General features: G+C 36.6%; 2 protein-coding genes across 3 annotated transcripts in view; both read left to right on the top strand.

The window, feature by feature from the left end:
- Window positions 1-733: 733 nt before the first annotated feature.
- fkbp8 (FKBP prolyl isomerase 8) lies at window positions 734-14,744 on the top strand. Of its 2 annotated transcripts, XM_048183032.1 has the most exons (9): window positions 734-889; window positions 2,465-2,748; window positions 4,134-4,303; window positions 4,482-4,570; window positions 5,179-5,399; window positions 5,487-5,659; window positions 5,876-5,953; window positions 9,796-9,930; window positions 13,706-14,744. In XM_048183032.1, exons 2-9 carry the CDS (start codon window positions 2,478-2,480, stop codon window positions 13,790-13,792), a joined length of 1,224 nt encoding a protein of 407 aa, XP_048038989.1. In that variant the 5' UTR covers window positions 734-889; window positions 2,465-2,477; the 3' UTR covers window positions 13,793-14,744. The 2 variants fall into 2 exon arrangements, with proteins under 2 accessions (XP_048038989.1, XP_048038991.1); XM_048183034.1 differs by lacking the exons at window positions 9,796-9,930; window positions 13,706-14,744 and adding an exon at window positions 8,609-9,528.
- Window positions 14,745-16,951: 2,207 nt separating this feature from the next.
- ell (elongation factor RNA polymerase II) overlaps window positions 16,952-21,849 on the top strand; it is a 38,225-nt gene continuing 33,327 nt past the window's right edge. The window contains exon 1 of the mRNA XM_048183031.1: window positions 16,952-17,158. Within this exon, the coding sequence (XP_048038988.1) occupies window positions 17,024-17,158 (135 nt within the window). The 5' untranslated portion in view covers window positions 16,952-17,023. The remainder of the gene's footprint in view (window positions 17,159-21,849) is intronic.

Genomic DNA, 21,849 nt, shown 5'->3' with positions numbered 1-21,849 from the left:
TTCTTACACAAAAAATAAACAGACAAAAAACAGTAGTCTAATATTGTAAAATATTATTACAGTTTTCTATTTGAATTTATTTTAAATATAATCTATTCCTCTGATGCAAAGCTGAAAATTCAGCATCATTATTCCAGTCTTCAGTGTCACATGATCCTTCAGAAATCATTCTGATATGCTGATTTGCTGCTCAAGAAACATTTATTATTATTATCAATGTTGAAAACAATTCTTTGATTAATAGAATCTTTTGTAACATTATAAATGTCTTTGATCAATTTAATGCATCCTTGCTGAATAAAATGATTCATTTCATTATTGTGAAAGAAAAAATCTTACTGATCCCAAACATTTGAACTGTAGTGATAATGTTACAAAAGCTTTTTATTTCAGATAAATGCTGTTCTTTGAACTTTCTATTAATCAAAGAATCCTGAAAAAAAATTGTACACAACTGTTTTCAAAATTGATAATAATAAATGTTTCTTGAGCAGCAAGTTAGCATATTATAATTATTTCTGAAGGATCATGTGACACTGAAGATTTGAGACTGCTGAGAATTCAGCTTTGCATCACAGGAATAGATTACTTTTTAAAATATATATTCAAATAGAAAACAGTTATTTTAAGTTGTAATAATATTTCACAATATTACTGTTTTTGTATATTTAAATGAATAAATGCAGCCTTGGTGAGCATAAGCGACTACTTCTTCTTAGTATTATTTAGTATAAAAGTCCCCTGCAGTAGCGACCTTGACTATATGACTTTTATTTTGTACTTGTCGGGATTGACCGTTGACCTTTACCCGGAAGTTGCACAGATTGATCTTGTTTTGTTGTCAAAGTTGTTACTGCGCAGCTCCAAGCAGATTGTCCCTCACATTGCGGTAAGTATGTTAATCTCTTTCCAGGTTCACCACACTTTTAAAACATTTTACTGCACACAAACCTTCAAACGAAAGTTGTGTCTTCACACTGTACGTAACGCAGTGAGTTGTGGCGCGTGCAGAGCGCGAGCTCGTTATCAAAGTTGCTGGAATGTTCTGGAAAAGCTGTAGTTTCTGCAAAAAATTACTGAGTTTTAAAATTTTTTATGAATGCATGCTCTCCCACTCATAATTAATTACAAAATCTATTTTTTATTGCTGTCTTAAATTGCAGGATTAAATTGCACTCTAATTACAACTTGACATTCACACTTATAAGATGCACATTAAAATATAATTTCTTTTAAACTGTGTTTAAATTAATATATTTTAAAAATAATGTTTTAGCTCATTCTACGACAATTACGATTTCTTCAAAAAGTACCATGGTAAAACCGTGTTGTTGTTGTTGTTGTTTTGCTCGTGTACCAATGTAATGTTATGAGTACTTGGAGTATCATATAAATACCATGGATTGTCAATGCGGTAATTATTAAGTACCAAAGTGCTACCACAGTATTTTTTGTAAGGGTTTAATTAGCCTATTCACAATTAAAATATGCACGATAAAGAAAGGTTTATTCGAATATATTCATTCATTCATTCAGCTTTTATTTCTGGACTCAAGGTCCATTAGAAAAGAAACATACAACATACAAACAATTTAAAAAAAGACAATTATACCAATATTTTCTTTCGAATATAGTTTCTATTATAAAGTTTTTGCTTATTCTGCAATAATTAGGGTTTCTTTTTCAAAAAGTACCATGGGAATACCATGTTTTTGCATGTGCACCATGGTGAGTATAATGTCAATATTGTAAAATGTAATTATTCAGTACCATAGTTCCACCGCAGTATTTTAATTGGACTATGTTATGAACAACAGTATCTTGCTGAATGTGTTTGGAAGTTTAAAATGATAAACATTTTGCATATATATATATATATATATATATATATATATATATATATATATATATATATATATATATAGAGAGAGAGAGAGAGAGAGAGAGAGAGAGAATGTTAAACAGGAATAAATAGGTTATATTATATTGTGCACAAGCAAAAATGCTTGTGAAATTGGTAGGTAAAGCTCAACCACTGTTGGTTTATTATTTACAGAGATTGTTGGCAGCGATTGTGTGCTGATTCTTCTAGATTTTCACTTCATGTGTAAGGTCACAGGCTGACCTTTTCTCTGAAGATTTTCGTTTAAAAAAACTTTGAGCTTATCCTGGAAACCCATGTAAAGTGATGCGTAAATGTGTGTATGTTAAACAACAGGTGGGAGGAAACATGTTTAACTGTGAAACACAAAAAGAGATGTTTAGCAGAATGTCCAAGCTGCCCTTTTCCATACAATAATAGTAAATTGAAACTTAATGCCGTTTTTTTGGAACTTGATTGTTTTGGTTATATTCACTTTCAATATGTGGAAAAGAGCAGCTCAGGCATTCAGCTAAAGATCTGTTTTTGTGTTCAATGGGGTTTGGAACGGCAATAAGGAAACTTGTTATTTTGGTCCTGTAGAACGTGAGTCTAGATGGCCGACGGTGAGGTTGTGAATGGCTCTGCTGATAACCAGGAGGTGGCGCCATCGGGTAAGAAATCTGGACATGCCTCGCTGCTCGATAGTGGGGAAGACTTTGAAATGTTGGAAGATGTAGAAGAGGATGTGGATGACGACCTCCCGCCTTTAGAAGACGCAGGTGGAGGAAAGAAGAAAAACAATTCGGCTAAAGATGCTACAAAAGCAGACGCAGTTGCCGATCAAACCCCTTCTGCAGAACCGGAAGAGTGGCTGGATGTTTTAGGTACCCCGCCCCAAGTAATTTTGGCAGCAATAGGCTAATTCATTAATTATTTTAAATTTAATTTAATTTATTTATATAGCACCTTTCAAAACAATGTTACTAAGAGCTTTACAATAAGAACACGTAATACAAACATAGATAATACAATATACAAATACAAAACTTAAAGGGTTAGTTCACCCAAAAATGAAAATTCTGTCATTTATTACTCACCCTCATGTCGTTCTACACCCGTAAGACCTTCGTTCATCTTAGGAACACAAATTAAGATATTTTTGATGAAATCCGATGGCTCAGTGAGGCCTCCATTGCCAGCAAGATAATTAACACTTTCAGATGTCCAGAAAGGTATAAAGACATATTTAAAACAGTTCATGTGACTACAGTGGTTCAACCTTAATATTATAAAGCGACGAGAATACTTTTTGTGCACCAAAAAAACAAAATAGCAACTTTTCAACAATATCTAGTGATGGCTGATTTTAAAACCCTGCTTCATGAAGCTTCGTAGCTTTACTAATCTTTTGTTTCGAATCAGTGGTTCGGAGCACCAAAGTCACGTGATTTCAGTAAACGAGGCTTCATTATGTCATAAGTGTTTTGAAACTTCAATAGTTCACGTGACTTTGGCAGTTTGATACACGCTCCGAATCACTGAATCAAAACAAAAGATTCATAAAGCTTCGAAGGTTCATGAAGCTGTGTTTGAAATCGCCCATCACTAGATATTGTTGAATAAAGTCGTTTTTTTTTTTTTTTGGCGCACAAAAAGTATTCTCGTTGCTTCATAACATTAAGGTTGAACCACTTTAGTAGGGCTGCACGATATATCGCATCGGCATTTAATAGACAGAGCCGTAGTTCACTGACAAGCTGCGCAATATCGCAGATGAATCGCCTTCGATAATGAACGCGATATTGCGTGGCTTGTCAGTGATCTACGGCTCTGTCTATTAAATGCCGCTTCATTTGAAAGCAGGTGATGGCGATTTAGCGGTAATCAGGGAACCGGCTTTACTGACAAAATGCACGTGACAATCGCATGCGATATATCGCCCAGCCCTACACTTTAGTCACATGAACTGTTTTAAATTGGATTGGATTTTATCAAAAATATCTTAATTTGTGTTCTGAAGATGAACGAAGGTCTTTCGGGTGTGGAACGACATGAGGTGGGTGAGTAATTAATGACAGAATTTTCATTTTTGAGTGAACTAACCCTTTTAATTGATTTAGATGAACACTATAATGGGCAAATGTCCATGCTAATGGTGTAGTCAAGCACATTTTTCACAGCATATTAATGTTTGGATAGCACAGTGGCTGGGTGAAGTATGATGGTGATTTTTAGCTTGTTTTAAAACATTTTCTGTTTGAACGCACAGGAAATGGGCAGCTTAGAAAGAAAGTTCTGGAACCCGGAGCTGGTCCAGACAGCAGACCCCAGAGAGGCCAAAATGTCACAATTCATCTTAAAACCAGTCTTACTGATGGAACTGTGGTTGAAGAGCTGCCAAACTTATGTTTTACTCTTGGTGATGGGGATGTTCTCCAGGTATTATATTATATTATATTATAAAACATTTAATTTTTAGAATATTATCTAGTATATATTTTTTAAATATTACCTGTATTTAAAATTTATATTTTTTCTTACATTTCAAGTGCCCTCAGTTGTTGTCTAAAAAAATAAATGATTAAAAACATGTTTTTTTTGTTCCTGTTATAATTAGGGGCTGGATCTCACTGTACAGCTGATGGAAATGGGCGAAAAGGCTTTGATTGAAGCAGGTGCTAAATACACGTACGGTGCCCTTGGCAGGTTAGATTATATATATATATTTCTTTGTAATTTGATATAAATTAGTAATGTTTAAAATTGTTTAATATTTGTTAAATATATTTGTTAATATTTTAAAGAAATTAATACTTATATTCAGCAAGGATGCATTAAATTGATCAAAAGTGACAGTAAAGACAATTATAAATGTTATGAAAATTACTATTTCGAATAAATGCTGTTCTTTTGAACTTCATCAAAGAATCCTGAAAAAACGTACCAATGTTTCCACAAAAGTATTAAGCAGCTCAAAGATTGATAATAATAAGAAATGTTTCTTGAGCAACAAATCATCATATTAGAATGATTTCTGAAGGATCATGTGACACTGAAGACTGGAGTAAAATGATGCTGAAAATTCAGCTTTGCATCACAGGAATAAATTACATTTTTAAATATATTCAAATAGAAAACATATATTTCAATATTTCACAGTATTTCAGTTTTTACTGTATTTTTTTATTAAATAAATGCAGCTTTGGTAAGCATAAGAGACTTCTTTCAGAAACAGAAACAGTAGTGTATATAAATGTGACGTCGCAGCAATATGTTTCACGTTAAACATCCTCTGCATTCCCCTCTTCTGTCAGCTCTACTCCTGCTGTGCCTCCTGATGCTGATCTCATCCTGGAGGTGCAGCTGTTGTCGGCAGATGACGCCCCAGACCTGGAGCTCATGCCGCCCTTGGAGAGAATCAGTTTGGCCAACAGAAAGCGAGAGCGGGGAAACGTCCACTACCAGCGTGGTGACTACGCCTTTGCCGTCAACTCGTATGGAATTGCACTACAGATAACTGAAGCCAGTTCCAGAGGTGATAATGCTTCATTCATGATTCATTCTGTTTAGTTCTAAATAAATCGTTTTAGGGTTACATCTGCAATCATTTGATATCTTTTAGTGGATATCAGTCAACAAGAAGAGGAGGAACTTTTGGACATGAAGGTGAAATGTCTCAACAATATGGCCGCCGCTCAACTCAAGCTAGACCACTATGAAGCCGCACTGCGCTCCTGCGTCTCCGTCCTGGCGCACCAGCCGGACAATGTCAAAGCCCTGTTCCGCAAAGGCAAGGTTGGTTTCCTGGGTTCAGATGCGTATCATTTTCACTCACGCTCATTAAATAGTAATGCACTCCCAGTTTTTGGACACAGTGAAAGCGAGTTGTTCAGTCATTTGGTTCCATTTAGGTTTTCGGCCACAGCACAGGAAAAAAAAAAAAAAAAAGAACAGCTTGAGATGTGTTGAGGTTAAAAAGTACTGACATGTGACATGTGTTTGTGTCGGCAGGTACTGGCTCTGCAGGGCGAGTATGCTGAAGCCATTAAAACACTGAAAAGGGCCTTGAAATTGGAGCCAAGTAACAAGGTAATACAAGTGACAGTTTTACAGAACTGATTTCAGTAAATCTGTCACAGTTAATATTGTTTTTATTTATCTTATTTTATATTTATGTTTTTATTTTTTTATTTTTATATCCTATTTTGTCTTAATCTTATTTTTATTTTGTTTTATTTATTTTATATTTTAATTTATATCTTTCCTTATTTTTATGTTATTACTATTTTATTTTGTACTGAATATATTACGTTTTATTGAAAATTGGTATCTGTTTAGAACTAATATTTTATTTTTGTATCTTATTATTATTTATTATTTTGTATCTTAACGTTATCGCATTTGACTAAAACTTACTGACTTTACTCACCCAGGGTATACTGTAACTACTTCCCCAAAATATTTTGAGAATTTTAGTAATTTGCCTACAAAAAATTGCTTATAAATCTCTCATTACTCTATATTATCACCAAATATTGGATTCAATTTTTTGTCAACTTGTTTTCTTTCAGTTAGGACAGGTTGTGTATTTATTTTTGAAACTGACTGATTGCAGGCCTCATGGATTTGGGGTGCGTTTCCCGATAGCGTTCTCTTAACGCACTACGAAGGCTCTTTTTCTAGGCGTGTTCCAAGAACGATACCTTAGGAGGTTGCTAAGGTATACCTTCTATAGGCTGATTTATACTTCTGCGTCAAGTGTACGCCGTAGCTACGGTGTTGGCTGTGAGTAGCACACGTAACCTACGACGTAGCCTGACGTGCACCTCTCCAAAAATGTAACGTGGACCACAAGCGCCATGATTGGTCTGCTAGAACCCCTCCCTCAGGTCAAAAAACTGGCGCGGACCAAGCGGACAAGAGCAAGCATTTTTAACTGCCATAGGAATTAAAAAACGTTCTGTTTCAGGGGACACACGGCATCTAACTGCAACAAAAGTCGTTGCCTATTTGCTGCCATTGCTGACAACATACATGACAAGCTGCCTCTTCTTCGACTTTTTCCTTGATACTCAACATGACTGCAGACACTGCCTACTAGTGGTCTGCATGCATGTCGACGCGGACAACAATGCAGAAGTATAAATGAAAACATACGCCTAGCCTACGGCGCAGAGGCTCCGGCGTAGGTCCGACGCAGAAGTATAAATCAGCCTTTACGTGCGACGTTACCAGGTGCTGTCCATGGCGGTGGTGCTGAAATGGTTGGCACCTCAATTGATGGCTTGATGGCTCTATGCAGGGGCTGACTCACTGAATTATGTGAGAAAGAGGTGTTCTTTATAAAAGAAGCTCTTCAGAAATAGTTGAAATCAAATTTTTCAGCACTCATGGGATCTTATAAAAATAATCCAAATTTTAAGCTAAATCCAACCTTGGATTTTATATAATTTCGAAATGAGTGTATTAACTCGCAACCGGATGCCCAAACATATCATGCCTCACCCCCCTACTCTAACTGGCAGTATGCCTTCACTGGTGTTTAAAAGGGTCATTTGTATTATCATTATCATATTATAGCCTGTTTGCCATAGTGTCTGCATTTACTCTACAACCAGGGTTGCTTGCCCAGCAGCCTTATCACATTATTGGTGTAAATCACTCATTTCTGTTATTGGATGACCTACTCAATAAAAGTGCAACAAGCAAAACATATAATTAAAGGATTAGTTCACTTTAAAATGAAAATTACCCCATGATTTACTCACCCTCAAGCCATCCTAGGTGTATATGACTTTCTTCTTTCTGATGAACACAATCGGAGAAAAGCTTGGGCTAATTTTCATTTGAAAGTGAACTAATCCTTTACGGTATAACTTAAGAATGATGTAGCGTAAAGAAGGTTTTGGGAAATCCAGTCCAGAGCTTACATTGGTCAGTAATGACCATCCATTGAAAATGAATGGGGGAGATCAAAAATGATTGAAACATTTAATGTTCAGGGGCTTGTGCACCATGTTCAAATATGTACATGTGCTTTCAAAGATAAAAGCACACTCGCGCTACCACACACACAAACACACACACACAAGTTCATGGACACAAACAAACTATTTTAAGTGTTACAGGCTTTTTCATAGAGATGAACTTTATCCTCAGATCAATGAGGCCTATTATCCATCTGTTTCAAAAATAAATACAAACCCGGTCCTGGTTGAAAGAAAACAAGTTGCAAAAAGATTGAATCCAATATTTGATGATAATATAGCATAAAGAGAGATTTATAAGCTGTTTTTCTCTAGGCTAGTCATTTTTGACCAGGAACACAAAAGGTGTTACAGGGTTTTCAACACAGCACAAGGTTTAAGTACCAATTTTATTGGAAAATTGGTATCTTATTTTTATTTCATTTTATGTTTTTTGTTATCTTTATTTTTATTCTATCATATTTTTTTGTATTTATTATAAGTCGTTTTATTAAAACATGTTTACGTCTTATTTTTATATCTTATTTTGCAATCTGTTTTATTATCTTATTTTATTTGGTATTATATACATATAATAAATTGTGTTATTGAAAATTGATATCTGTTGAGAACTACTATTTTATTTTACTCATTTTTATTGTATTTTATTGTTCATGAAACATTTTATGATCATTTGTGTTTTATCGAAAATTGGAATCTGTTGAGAATTACTTGTATAACCGGTCCAGAAACGTGCATTTCTCATTATAACCTGCAGATGGAGCTGCAGACCCCCAAATACAGCCTGTCTGCACACAGAACAGAGTGTTCAAAAACTCCTAGGATCGCATTTCTTTCCATGTCTATAAATAACTGGATCCCTCTGCACACTTGCCATATCTAAAGCAGCGTTGGCCTGCTCTGCTTACACAGGCGGACGGATGAGGTTCCCTGTGTCCCACCATCTGACAGCTCCTGACTTCCATGGCTTTCTGCTGTGTGACCAGCCTGCCACTGCCAAGCCACCTACGTCTGCACATTTACACCCTTCTCTTCTCATGTGTCTGGCCTTTAGAGAGGCTCCTGTACAGATTTCCTTAATCCACTCTGTTCTCTTCTCTTCAGTTTGCCTTTACCCTACTTGTTTAAGTCATTAGCCAGTAATTAAACTTTAGCACTAATTAAACTAAATGGCAGGTTGTCATGGTATATTTTGAATCAGGCGGCTCCTGAAAGTCTACATTTAAGATGCCATTCACAGTCCTTGCTCCTTGCTAATTAACAATAATGACAGTCTATTTAATCTAATTAGCCATATATTGTTTAACATCATGATTTGGACTGTGATTTTCATGTTTGTAGGTTACCGCTTTGATTTAGCAGTTTCTTTATCATAATGCTACTTTTTAAGTGTGCATCAGGGATTTGAATGATTTAGTTTGCAAATGAATCATTGTTTAAAACAAATTGATAAACTTTTTTTGATGAAGTGAATCCCATGAAATTTGTAGTGATGACTCGAAATTAATTGGTAAACTGTTTTTAAACACAAACTGAATATAACAAAATCGAAATTGCATTCTTGCATATTGCCTGCACAGTCATTTGCTATAACCAGGGTCTTTACTTTGAGGTCATATAAGAGAAAAATGATCATACAAATGTGTGTGACCTATATAAAAACATGTTTCTTCAGTACAAGATGCTTTCACTTCTGCTTTTTTCTTCTGTGTCATTGCAGCTGATATTGGGAAACATGTGAATGTGGTTTTAATCTTGAATTGTTTTATATCTTGTCTTTTGTTAGGCTTTCACTCAATCTCCAACAGCATTGTCATTTTTAATTATTTGCGTGCCGCCCAAATGTGTTGGTGTGCTGCAGTGAGCAACAGTTTCATCAGTCTGAAGATTAACCCCCCCCCCACCACCACACACTTTTCATTCTCTCTGCCCTTTCCTCGGCAGACCATCCACGCTGAGCTGTCGAAGCTTGTGAAGAAGCACTCTGAGCAGAAAGGAGCTGAACAGGCCATGTATAAAAAGATGCTGGGTAACCCGTCAAACTCCAGTGTGCAGAAACACCGTGCCAAGTCCTCATGGGTGAGAGCATGAACTGTCCCTATTCAAACTATTTAACACTATGCTCTGTTTGTTTATTTGGTTATGAGGCTGCATATCTGTTTACTCTCAAAAGGAAATGACAAAGTGCATATTTATGCCTTAACCTGTTAAAGAGATCAAAAAAAAAAAGTACTTTATCACCCTCATTGCATTCCAAACTTGTATGCAGCTATTCGTTCCCCCACAAAAATATTGCATTCCCCAAGAACTTTGCATTCTCTCACAAAAGTGTTGCGTTTCCCCTAGAAACTTTGTGTTATCTTGCAAAAGTGTTGCATTCCCCTGATAAACTTTGCATTCTCTCGCAAGTGTTGTTACCCCGAGAAACTTTGCATTCTCTTGCAAGTGATCCGTTCCCTCAAGAAACTTTGCATACTCTTGCAAAAGTGTTGCGTTTCCCAGAGAAACTTTGCGTTCTCTTGCAAGTGTTGCGTTCCCCAGAGAAACTTTGCGTTCTCTTGCAAAAGTGTTATTGCCCATAGAAACTTTGTATTCTTTTTCAAAAGTGTTGAACTCCCAGAGAAACTTTGCGTTCTCTTGCAAGTGTTGCGTTCCTCAGAGAAACTTTGCTTTCTCTAGCAATAGTATCGCGTTCCACTGAGAAACATCCCGTTCTCTCGCAAGTTTTGTTTCCCCGAGAAACTTTGCATTCTCTCGCAAGTACTATTACCTCGAGAAACTTTGCATTCTCTTGCAAGTGTTGTTCCTCGGAGAAACTTTGTTCTCTTGCAAAAGTTTCGCATTCCCCCAAGAAACTTTGCTTTCTCTTGCAAGTGTTGTTCCTCTGAGAAACTTTGCGTTCTCTTGCAAAATTGTTGCGTTCTTTTGCATGTTGCATTCCCCTGAGAAACTTTGTGTTCTCTTGCAAATGTGTTGTGTTCCCCTAAGAAACTTTGCAGTCTCTTGCAAGTGTTGCATTCGCGAGAGAAACTTTGCATTCGCTTGCAAAAGTGTTGTTGCCCCGAGAAACTTTGCGTTCTCTTTCAAAAATGTTGCTTTCCTCTGAGAAATTTTGCATTCTCTTGCAAGTGTTGTTCCCCCAAGAAACTTTGCGTTCTCTTTCAAGTGTTGCGATCCCCCAAGAAACATTGCGTTCTCTCGCAAGTGTTGTTCTCCCGAGAAACTTTGCGTTCTCTTGCAAAAGTGTTGCATTTCCCAGAAAAACTTTGCGTTCTCTTTCAAGTGTTGCGATCCCCCAAGAAACATTGCGTTCTCTCGCAAGTGTTGTTACCCCGAGAAACTTTGCATTCTCTTGCAAGTGCTCCGTTCCCTCAAGAAACTTTACATACTCTTGCAAAAGTGTTGCGTTTCCCAGAGAAACTTTGCGTTCTCTTGCAAGTGTTGCGTTCCCCAGAGAAACTTTGTGTTCTCTTGCAAAAGTGTTGTTCCCCATAGAAACTTTGTATTCTTTTTCAAAAGTGTTGAACTCGCAGAGAAACTTTGCGTTCTCTTGCAAGTGTTGCGTTCCTCAGAGAAACTTTGCTTTCTCTAGCAAAAGTATTGCGTTCCAATGAGAAACTTCCCGTTCTCTCGCAAGTTTTGTTTCCCCGAGAAACTTTGCATTCTCTCACAAGTGCTATTACCTTGAGAAACTTCACATTCTCTTGCAAGTGATGTTTCCCCGAGAAACTTTGCTTTCTCTCGCAAGTGTTGTTCCTCTGAGAAACTTTGTTCTCTTGCAAAAGTTTCGCATTCCCCCAAGAAACTTTGCTTTCTCTTGCAAGTGTTGTTCCTCCGAGAAACTTTGCATTCACTTGCAAGTGTTGTTCCTCTGAGAAACTTTGCGTTCTCTTGCAAAATTGTTGCGTTCTGCAGATAAACTTTGCGTTCTCTTGCAAATGTGTTGTGTTCCCCTAAGAAACTTTGCAGTCTCTTGCAAAAGTGTTGTGTTCCCTAGAGAAACTTTGCGTTCTCTTGCAAGTGTTGTTGCCCCGAGAATCTTTGCGTTCTCTTGCAAAAGTGTTGCGTTCCCCCGAGAAACTTTGCATTCGCTTGCAAGTGTTGCATTCATCTGAGAAACTTTGCGTTCTCTTGCAAAAGTGTTGCGTTCCCCAAAGAAACTTTGCATTCACTTGTAGAAGTGTTGCGATCCCCCAAGAAACTTTGCGCTCTCTCGCAAGTGTTGTTCCCCCGAGAAACTTTGTGTTCTCTTTAAAAAATGTTGCTTTCCCCTGAGAAACTTTGCGTTCTCTCGCAAGTGTTGTTCCCCCGAGAAACGTTGCGTTCTCTTTCAAAAATGTTGCTTTACCCTGAGAAATTTTGCATTCTCTCGTAAGTATTGTGAAATTTTGCATTCTCTTGCAAAAGTGTTGCATTCCCCAGAGGAACTGTTCTCTTGCAAAAGTGTTGTGTTCCCCTGAGAAACTTTGCATTTTCTTGCAAGTGTTGCATTCGCCAGAGGAAATTTTACGCTCGCTTGCAAAAATGTTGCATTCGTCTGAGAAACTTTACATTCGCTTGCAAGTGTTGCATTTGTCGGAGAAACTTTGCGTTCTCTTTCAAGTGTTGCGATACCCCAGAGGAAACTTTATGCTCGCTTGCAAAAGTGTTACGTTCGTCTGAGAAACTTTATATTTGCTTGCAAGCGTTGCGTTCATCTGAAAAACTTTGCGTTCTCTTGCAAGTGTTGCATTCGCCAGAGGAAACTTTACGCTCGCTTGCAAAGTGTTGCGTTCATCTGAGAAACTTTACATTCTCTTGCAAGCGTTGCGTTCATCTGAGAAACTTTGTGTTCTCTTTCAAGTGTTGCGTTCGTCTGAGAAACTTTGCGTTCTCTTTCAAGTGTTTCGTTCGTCTGAGAAACTTTGCATTCTCTTTCAAGTGTTTCGTTCGTCTGAGAAACTTTGCGTTCACTTTCAAGTGTTGCGTTCGTCTGAGAAACTTTGCGTTCTCTTTCAAGTGTTGCGTTCGTCTGAGAAACTTTGCGTTCTCTTGCAAAAGTGTTGTTTCCCAGAGAAACTGTGCATTCTTTCGTGTTGCGATCCCCCAAGAAACTTTGTGTTCTCTTTCAAAAATGTTGCTTTCCTCTGAGAAATTTTGCATTCTCTTGCAAGTGTTGTTCCCCCAAGAAACTTTGCGTTCTCTTGCAAAAGTGTTGCATTTCCCAGAGAAACTTTGCGTTCTCTTTCAAGTGTTGTTCCCCTGAGAAACTTTGCGTTCTCTTTCAAAAATGTTGCTTTCCCCCGAGAAAATTTACATTCTCTGGCAAAAGTGTTGTGTTCCCCGATAAAATTTGTTCTCTTGCAAATGTGTTGCTTTCCCCCAAGAAACTTTGTGTTCTCTCGTAAGTGTTGTGAAAATTTGTGTTCTCTTGCAAAAGTGTTAAGTTCCCCCAACAAATTTAGCATTTTCCCTCCCACTTTATTATTTCCATTACAGTTTAGAGCGGGAATGCAAAAGATTTGCCAGAGAATGCAAAAGCATTGAAATATACTTTTTTTTTTTTCCTCCGTAATTCTTTTGAGGTGTTCATTTTCAGTCATCTTGCTAATCTGGTTAACAAATCAGCCTGAATGTTTTATTGACAAATCGAACTAATCTGATTCTCGAGTTTAACTCAATGACTCAAACCTCACTGGAGTGGTAAATTATCAGCCAATAGTATATTATATTTGTATTTGTTCATCACACAAAGCTTTCAAATGACTTAACAAGAAACAGAAACATAACTATACAGCTTTAAAACCACAGGGTGAGTAATTAATGACCATTTGGATTTTGTATGAAATAATTCTTTTAATTTATCTTTTTTCAGAGTCTCAGCTGGAAGTGGCTTTTTGGGGCTACAGCTGTCGCGATTGGAGGTGTAGCTTTGTCGGTTGTCATCGCAGCTAGAAATTAACCGAAATTCACTGTGACAAGATGGATGACGTGGTGCTCAAGACTTTGAGCATGCCAAGCCCTCAGAACACCTTACTAACCTTTATAAAAAAAAAAATGTAATTGAAAGTGAATTAGTTGTAAGTTCTGTTGCGCTTCTTCGTGCTATAGAGGTTTTAAATGGTGTTCACTTTTTTACTTTCAATGCATGAAAGATCAGCTGGGAAGAAATAGATGTGAGAAATATATTATTCCTATTTATGTACAGAAAGGTTCCTAGTTATAATGAAGAAATTTATTGATGTACAGAATTATGCTCTTCAGGTTGCTGGACACAGTTGTGTTTTGCTTTAGAACCCTCCAACTGCAAACAACATGTGTGAAGTTCCGTGATCTTATTTTGGTGAACTGAAACTTGCTTGTGAACAGTCTTGAACATTCAAGAATTTGATTGTATGCTTTTTCTTTTACAGTATCTTGTATGGGTTTTCTTTTAACAGGCATCTTTAGCTTCTGATGGTAAAGAAAAACAAACACTATTTGAAAAGTCCTTAGACTGATGTGATATGTTTTCACACTTTCTTCCCTTTTTATAGGCTCCAAAATATCCCTGGACCGAAGTAAAATCAGCTGTGTGATTCTTAATAATGTTCCTAGATTTTCGCATTTTCATGACCAAACACTGCTAGGAAGGTCATACAGACCTTTTTGGTTTATATTTTTCAGCTCCTATAGGAATTCTTTACTGTATTTACTTTGAATTATTTATTTAGGATTAACAGATGTGTGTCCTCATATATAATTTTTTTTTTTTTTCATTGATCCTTATGTTGATTGTCTCAGTTCCCAATTCCAGTTTTTATTGTAGTATTGGTAACTTCCAGCATTCCCTTTAAAGTCGTTTTGTATATCTTAAAATATACTTTTGCACTTTCTGTTCATATGGTTGAAAATAAAGTGATTTCTTGAAAATGTTTAGATGTCAGTGCCCCTCTATAAATTTGCATCTAATGAAAGTATTTTTGTTTGCAAGGTAACAAAAGTAAAGTGTTATAAGAATAACAATACAATGGTTCTTTGCACGCTCTTTATTACAAGCTGTAATACACATTACTGCGTATATATATGAACGTTAATGAACATTCTTTGCATTCACTTGCGTTCAAATCAAATGGAGAATGTATTTGAAGATCATAACATGACGAATCCTCATCTCTTTCGTTGTGATCTTGTGGGGCATTCCCTATTCATGGGGGTTTTTTTCCAGACATTGACGTTTTTCTGACGCAATTCTGTGAGTGAGAAGGGTTCAATCCAAAACCTTTCCCCACCCCCAGCCAAGAGTTTTCCAGTGTACGAAACACTACCAAACATGGTCAAATTAAAATTGCAAAACATATACGTTTGTCTTATTGCTGATATACATTGGGGGAAAAAAAGAACAAAATAGTGTTTCAAAATAGTCTTTCTTAATAGTGTTTCTTTCTAATGACGCAATTCATCTGTCATTTCTACCGATGTCCAGTTCATGAAAGAATCGTTCTTTCGAGTCGGATCTTTTCGGTGAACGATTCGCAATGATTCGCAATGATCTCTAATTGGACTGAATCGAGTCAATAATTCTTACTCAAATCCACTCACTTAAACTCCCGATTTCTCAGCTTGAGCTAGTCCTAGACTAAAATGCATGTTTGAGCTGAGACAACTAAAAGCAACTTGTACTGACACAACTTAAAATAAGTCAATGTCATTGTTTTGTCTCAAGATGCACACCAATAATGTTTTTTTTTTTTCTAGTGAACATTCACTATAAAAGCTTCTTAAATGCCCTAATTGAACTAAGGCCTAATCCTGGTTTAGGCTAAACCCTGCCTGTGAAACCAGGCCAAAAAGTATAATAACTAAAAAGCAATTAGCAAAAATGTTAAAAGTTTGGCTACTTTATTCATCAACTATGCTTAAAGGGTTAGTTCATCCAAAAATGAAAATGCTGTCATTTATTACTCGCCCTCATGCCGTTCCACACCGTAAGACCTTCGTTAATCTTAGGAACACAAATTAAAATATTTTTGTTGAAATCCGATGGCTCCGTGAGGCCTTCATAGAGAGCAATGACATTTCCTCTCTCAAGATCCATAAAGGTACTAAAGACATATTTAAATCAGTTCATGTGAGTACAGTGGTTCTACCTTAATATTATAAAGTGACGAGAATATTTTTGGTGCGCCAAAAAAAAAAAAACGACTTATAAAGTGATGGCCAATTTCAAAACAATGCTTCAGGAAGTCTTGGAGCATAATGAATCAGTGTATCGAATCTGCTGTTCGGAGCGCCAAAGTCACATGATTTCAGGCGTTGGCGGTTTGACACGCGATCTGAATCATGATTCGACACACTGATTCATTTGTGCTCCGAAGCTTCCTGAAGCAGTGTTTTGAAATCGGGCATGACTAAATAAGTTGTTATTTAGTTTTTTTTTGGAGCACCAAAAATATTCTCGTCGCTTTATAATATTAATATTAAACCACTGTACTCACATGAACCGATTTAAATATGTTTTTAGTACCTTTATGGATCTTGAGAAAGGAATGTCATTGCTCCCTATGAAGGCTTCACGGAGCCATCGCATTTCAACTAAAATATCTTAACTTGTGTTCCGAAGATGAACGAAGGTCTTACGGGTGTGGAACGGCATGAGGGTGAGTAATAAATGACAGAATTTTCATTTTTGGGTGAACTAACACTTTAACCTACATGTTTTGACTTAATTGTTTGTTTTATTAATGTGCATAACAGTGACTTCTCACCCGAGAGATGCAAAAGAATTTTAGTTTTGTGTAGAAGTTGTTGCCTATTATGCAAATTATATTTAGGATATAACAAGATCTACAAAAAAATAATCCCTACAAAAATCTGAACCGAAACACTAAACACAATTAATAATGAAATGCAATTGTTATAAACAGCAGTATGTTCCGGGATTTACAGCAGTAATAATATCAGTGATGACGTGAAAGAACAGCAGAACCGTTTTCGAACCGGTTCTTTGAAAGGAGCTGCTCGAAAGAACCGATTCGCAAAAATGAGCCAGACTTCCCATCACTAGCCATCCCTCTTATGATTACCCCGAAGCCACGCCTTCTCCCGCCTGTACGTAATTCACGCCTCATGAATAATCATATCCTTTGCTCACTCGAGCTGCTTGTTGCGTTCACGGCAGAGGCGCGTGAGCGTGGTGGGAAATGCGAGCAAGATGGCGGCGTTGAAGGAGGAGCAGTGCTACGGACTGTCCTGTGGAAGAGTGAGCAATGGCAGCAACATCTCCGTCTATCACGTCAAGCTGACTGACAGCGCTCTGCGAGCATTTGAAGACTACCAGAGCAACAAGGTAAGACGCGCGTCGACCGCAACGCGAGGCTGGATAAACATTGCTAACAGGCTAACAGTGAGCAGCAGGCGACAGTTATTTCCCTGCCTGACAGCAAATCACCCACTCAGCTGAACAAATTTCCCTCAAAGCGACCAGGAACTTCGGTGTAGCGAACCAATCCCAGTCATTTGCTATCGTTGCCTTCCTTATTAAGCACTTCATACACTAATGAAGCCATTAATTAAACCCACAGCAGGTAATAAAGCAAAATAACTTGTTAAATATGTGTTGGTCTGGTGGCAGACAGCCTAGTTTATTTAATGTAACTGGGTTCCCAGGTTCTTGGAAAACCTGGAAATGTCTGAGAATTGTGGAATTGCCATTTACAGGTCTGGGAAAGTCATGGCAGTGAATTAAGTCTTAAAAAGTCATGATAATTCCAATAATAAATTGACATTTTTCTAGTTATGTTGGCTCTCAACCAGGGGCACAGCAAGGGACCACAAGATGACTTAATTGCCAAGTTAGTTAATGAAGATAATGAAAAGGAATCCTAAAAGTTGAGAACCACTGATTTGAACTTTTATTATTATGATGTATGTTTTTAAATGTACTATATATATATATATATATATATATATATATATATATATATATATATATATATATATATATATATATATATGTATATATGTGTGTGCGTGCATTAAATAAATGTGAAAAAAAAGTTTAATTTTATTTTTAAAAGTAGTGCCCTTTTCCACGTTTGTCACAGTGGTATTAATCCTGTTAATTAAAGAAAAAAAAAAGTCTGTTGGCCAGTTTTACAAGCCAACAAGCTTATCTTTAAAAAAAGACAGATAAAGTAATGCTAGGTAGTCAGAGCTTTACTGAACATATGACGTTGCATTGATAACCATTTGTTTGTTGAATATAAAAGTCCTAGTTTAAACCTGAAACTAGTGCTTAATCTTAGCTGTAGAAGTTTGGATATGATATGAACGATGCTGCTTTCAGCCTAAGATCCCAAACCAATTGTTTCTATTTTAAACCAGCCCTGGTTGCTAATAATTTGTACTCATCAGTTTTAGGTGGACGCTGTTTTCCACATAGCAAAGCAGTGAATCTGTATCTTTGAGATTGTAAGTTGTTAATGCCATTGGAATCTATCAGCGAATGAGTGTAAACATGGTTGCCACATCTTCAAAAAGCCCAGTTGAGTGTCCACTGATCTGAAACGTAAATATTTTATGGCATGTTTTGAGACTTAGTTTGGTTCTCACCTTTTGGATTAAAGGATCGTGAACAACACAACAGGTTGGTCAGGTGGATGATATTTGATGATAACATGCATTGATTTGTCTGCGCAGTTTTAGATCAAAGTAAGACCCTCGTGGTGCACGGTTCATGTGTGGTATAATAAGGCAAATGCAACTTGATCCAGATTCAACAAAGGCCAAGACTCTCTGTATTCAAACTAGAGTGGAAGTTGAGTCACACTTCTGATGATGTCAGTAAATTGGATGATAGGAATAAAATTACAACTTTTGGTCTACACCCAAGCCAGTTTTAACAATTAGAAAAATAGTGAATGTAAGCTTAAGTCTGGTATAAGTGTTGCTCTCTTCTGCAGTGATTAATATGGCATATTCTTTAGATGTGATATGTGAAACTCAAGTCGACTGGCTACATGTGACACTGTGAGGGAGGCTGAGGCTTTGCTTGTGAGTATTTTTAGCTTTCAAGCAGAGTGCATAAATGCTACTTGTAAGTTTAGAGTAGGATAGTCTTAGTTTGGTGTATTTGCATATGTATGTTTGCTTTTATTGCTTGGGGCATTTTCTTTGCCTTTGAGATGTTTGTTTAGTTGATTTTTTTTTTTTTTTTTTTTTTTTTTTTTTTTTAACTCTCACTTTTAAATGTGTTCGACTCGCCTTTTCAAGACCTTGTTGATTTAAAATGTTGCAGCATTCATAAAAGTAGTTTAAATTAATTTGATGTGTCTTTAGTTCGTCTCATGTTTTGAAACATGTTGGCTTCTCGCGTGACAGGTGTCGTGTAACATGCACATAAGTTGACGTTGCATTTATGCACTTACTGGATTTCACATACCCTACAAGTGTTATCTGCTAATTGACAGCCTAATCTCTTTACCCATTTTTTTTTTTTTTAGGGCTGGGACAATAAATCGATTCTCCATTCGCGATACACTGAAATCTGGAACAATTCTGATATTTTCGTATCGTGAAAATGTATCTCGATTCTCTCTCAAATCGATTCTGAGCTTAGTTTTTAACAGCAGATGGTGCTCTAGGCTAGTTTTTAACCACTTGCTCAAATGCTCACGAAGAAGAGTGCTGGATAGCGCTTTTGCGTTTTAGTCATGTGATTAAATATACTTGCACCTCTGCTCAGAATGCTTTTATGACACAAGATTAATGTAAACACAGCCCACTGCGAACACCCTTGTAATTCACTTCAACTTTTTCAAACTTTATGAATGATTATTTTAGGTTTAAGTGGTGTAAGGAATTGGAAGCAAGCAGAGTATGGCTGTTTCTAACTCGCACAGTGCAATCTGCTGTTTAAAACTAAGCTCAGAATTGATTCGAGAGAGAACTCTGATGCATGTATCAGAATTGATCCAGAATCATTGTATCGAGAATCGATTCATTGTCTCCCAGTTTCATTGTCCCCCCCAGTTTTGTCATTTCTGAACAAGGTTATGATTAGGCAATATACACAATAAGCGTAAGTTATATCTTAAGGTTTTCTTTTAGTTGTAAACAAAAATATAAAGAATAAAAGCTTTTAAGCTTAAAGGAACACTCCGCTTCTTTAGAAAATAGGCTCATTTTCCAACTCCCCTAGAGTTAAACAGTTGAGTTTTATCGTTTTCAAATCCATTCAGCCGATCTCTGGGTCTGGCGGTACCACTTTTATCATAGCTTAGCATAGTTCATTGAATCTGATTAGACCGTTAGCATCTCGCTCAGAAATGACCAAAGAGTTTCGATATTTTTTTTCCTATTTAAAACTTAACTATTCTGTAGTTACATTGTGTACTAAGATCGACAGAAAATGAAAATTTGCGATTTTTCTAGGCCAATATGGCTAGGAACTAATGATATTACGCACCGCCTTGTAACCATGGAGACATTTGTGAGAGGCGCTGCGTAATATCATTGCGCCTGCTGCACCCATGGTACGGCAGCAAAGTTCCTTGATTATTACGCCGGAATGAGAGTATAGTTCCTAGCCATATCGGCCTAGAAAATCAGAGCCAGAGTCAAGTTTTAAATAGGAAAAATATCGAAACTCTTTGGTCATTTTTGAGCGAGATGCTAACGGTCTAATCCGATTCTATGAATTATGCTAAGCTATGCTAAAAGTGGTACCGCCAGACCCGGAGATCGGCTGAATGGATTTGAAAGCGGTAATACTCAACTGTTTAATTCTAGGGGAGTTGGAAAATGAACCCATTTTCAAAAAAAGTGGAGAGTTCCTTTTAAGCAGAGCGAACGGGAAAAAACGTTAATAAAGCAGACTGCGTTAGTTATCGTACAGAACGCTCATACACTCGAGAGTCGGAATATAGTTATCGTGTTTATATTGTTTGTTTTACATGTTCATGTTGAGAAAAACAGTATCCACATGCTTGGGTGAAAGTTGGCTCCACAGTCCGGCTGCAGAGAAAACGTTGTCCGCTGACAGATGTTGCACGGACACGAAAATAACAAAGCCAAGTTTCTTACAGTGCTGTGTGTTTTCTGTTCTTAAACCTGTCTCCCTCGACAAAACTTAAAGGAAGTATTAAGATCATTTTGCTATCTGATAAGGTATCTTCTTGGCTGACTCTGGGTACAGCTGTGCTTACCTGCAGTTGTGATGCACAGCTGTCTGTCCTCATTTGACTGGTGTTTGGATTTCATGTGATTTCTGATATTATGATAACTCCGTTTCATTGATTTATTTGAAGTAAATCCATTTTGTAAGATTGTTTAGTAAGATCATTTTGATCAGAGCAGTTCCAAAGTTCAAGAGGCAGACTACAACAGTGTGGTCAAATACAATCAACTTGTTAACGTCCACAGCGCCACCTGGAAACATGTAGTAAAATTCAAGAAGCCAAGCTCCTATGCTTTAAAACGACACCTTTTTTTGTGTTGGTTAAGCAAGTGTAGGGCCCTATGAAATCCTTTTTATTTTTTCCCAAATTCTGTTTTTTCTGTTTTAATTTTTCTGGATTCTGTTTTTTTTCCATTTTATTTATTTTAATGGTTAAATTACATTTTAGTAATCAAAAAGCATGTCTAATTAATCGAAATAATGAATCTTGTCCAATTTACCAACAATTTAATAAAAGTTTAACAAAAAAATGTAAAAAAAATTTTAGGGCCCTATGATAAACGTTTTATTCTTTCCCCTCAAATTTTATTTTTTTACCAAATTCTGCTTTCTGGATTCCATTTTAATGGTTTAATTCCATTTTAGTAATCAAAAAGCATGTCCAATTAATTGAATTCTTAAAAACAACAACACAATATTTATTAATTAAAAAATATATTTTTATGATTTTTTTTTTTTTTTTTTTTTCCCCAGAAGTTCTGTTGTGTATTTAAATTTTTCTGGCAATCAAATGAACGCATACCATTTAATTTCTTTTAATCATGAAATTAAATATATATATATATATATATATATATATA

Source organism: Megalobrama amblycephala, linkage group LG2 (genome assembly GCF_018812025.1).
Source record: "Megalobrama amblycephala isolate DHTTF-2021 linkage group LG2, ASM1881202v1, whole genome shotgun sequence".
NCBI lineage: Eukaryota > Metazoa > Chordata > Actinopteri > Cypriniformes > Xenocyprididae > Megalobrama > Megalobrama amblycephala.
Note: the sequence above shows the minus strand (reverse complement) of the source record. Positions and strands in the feature narration are given on the sequence as shown.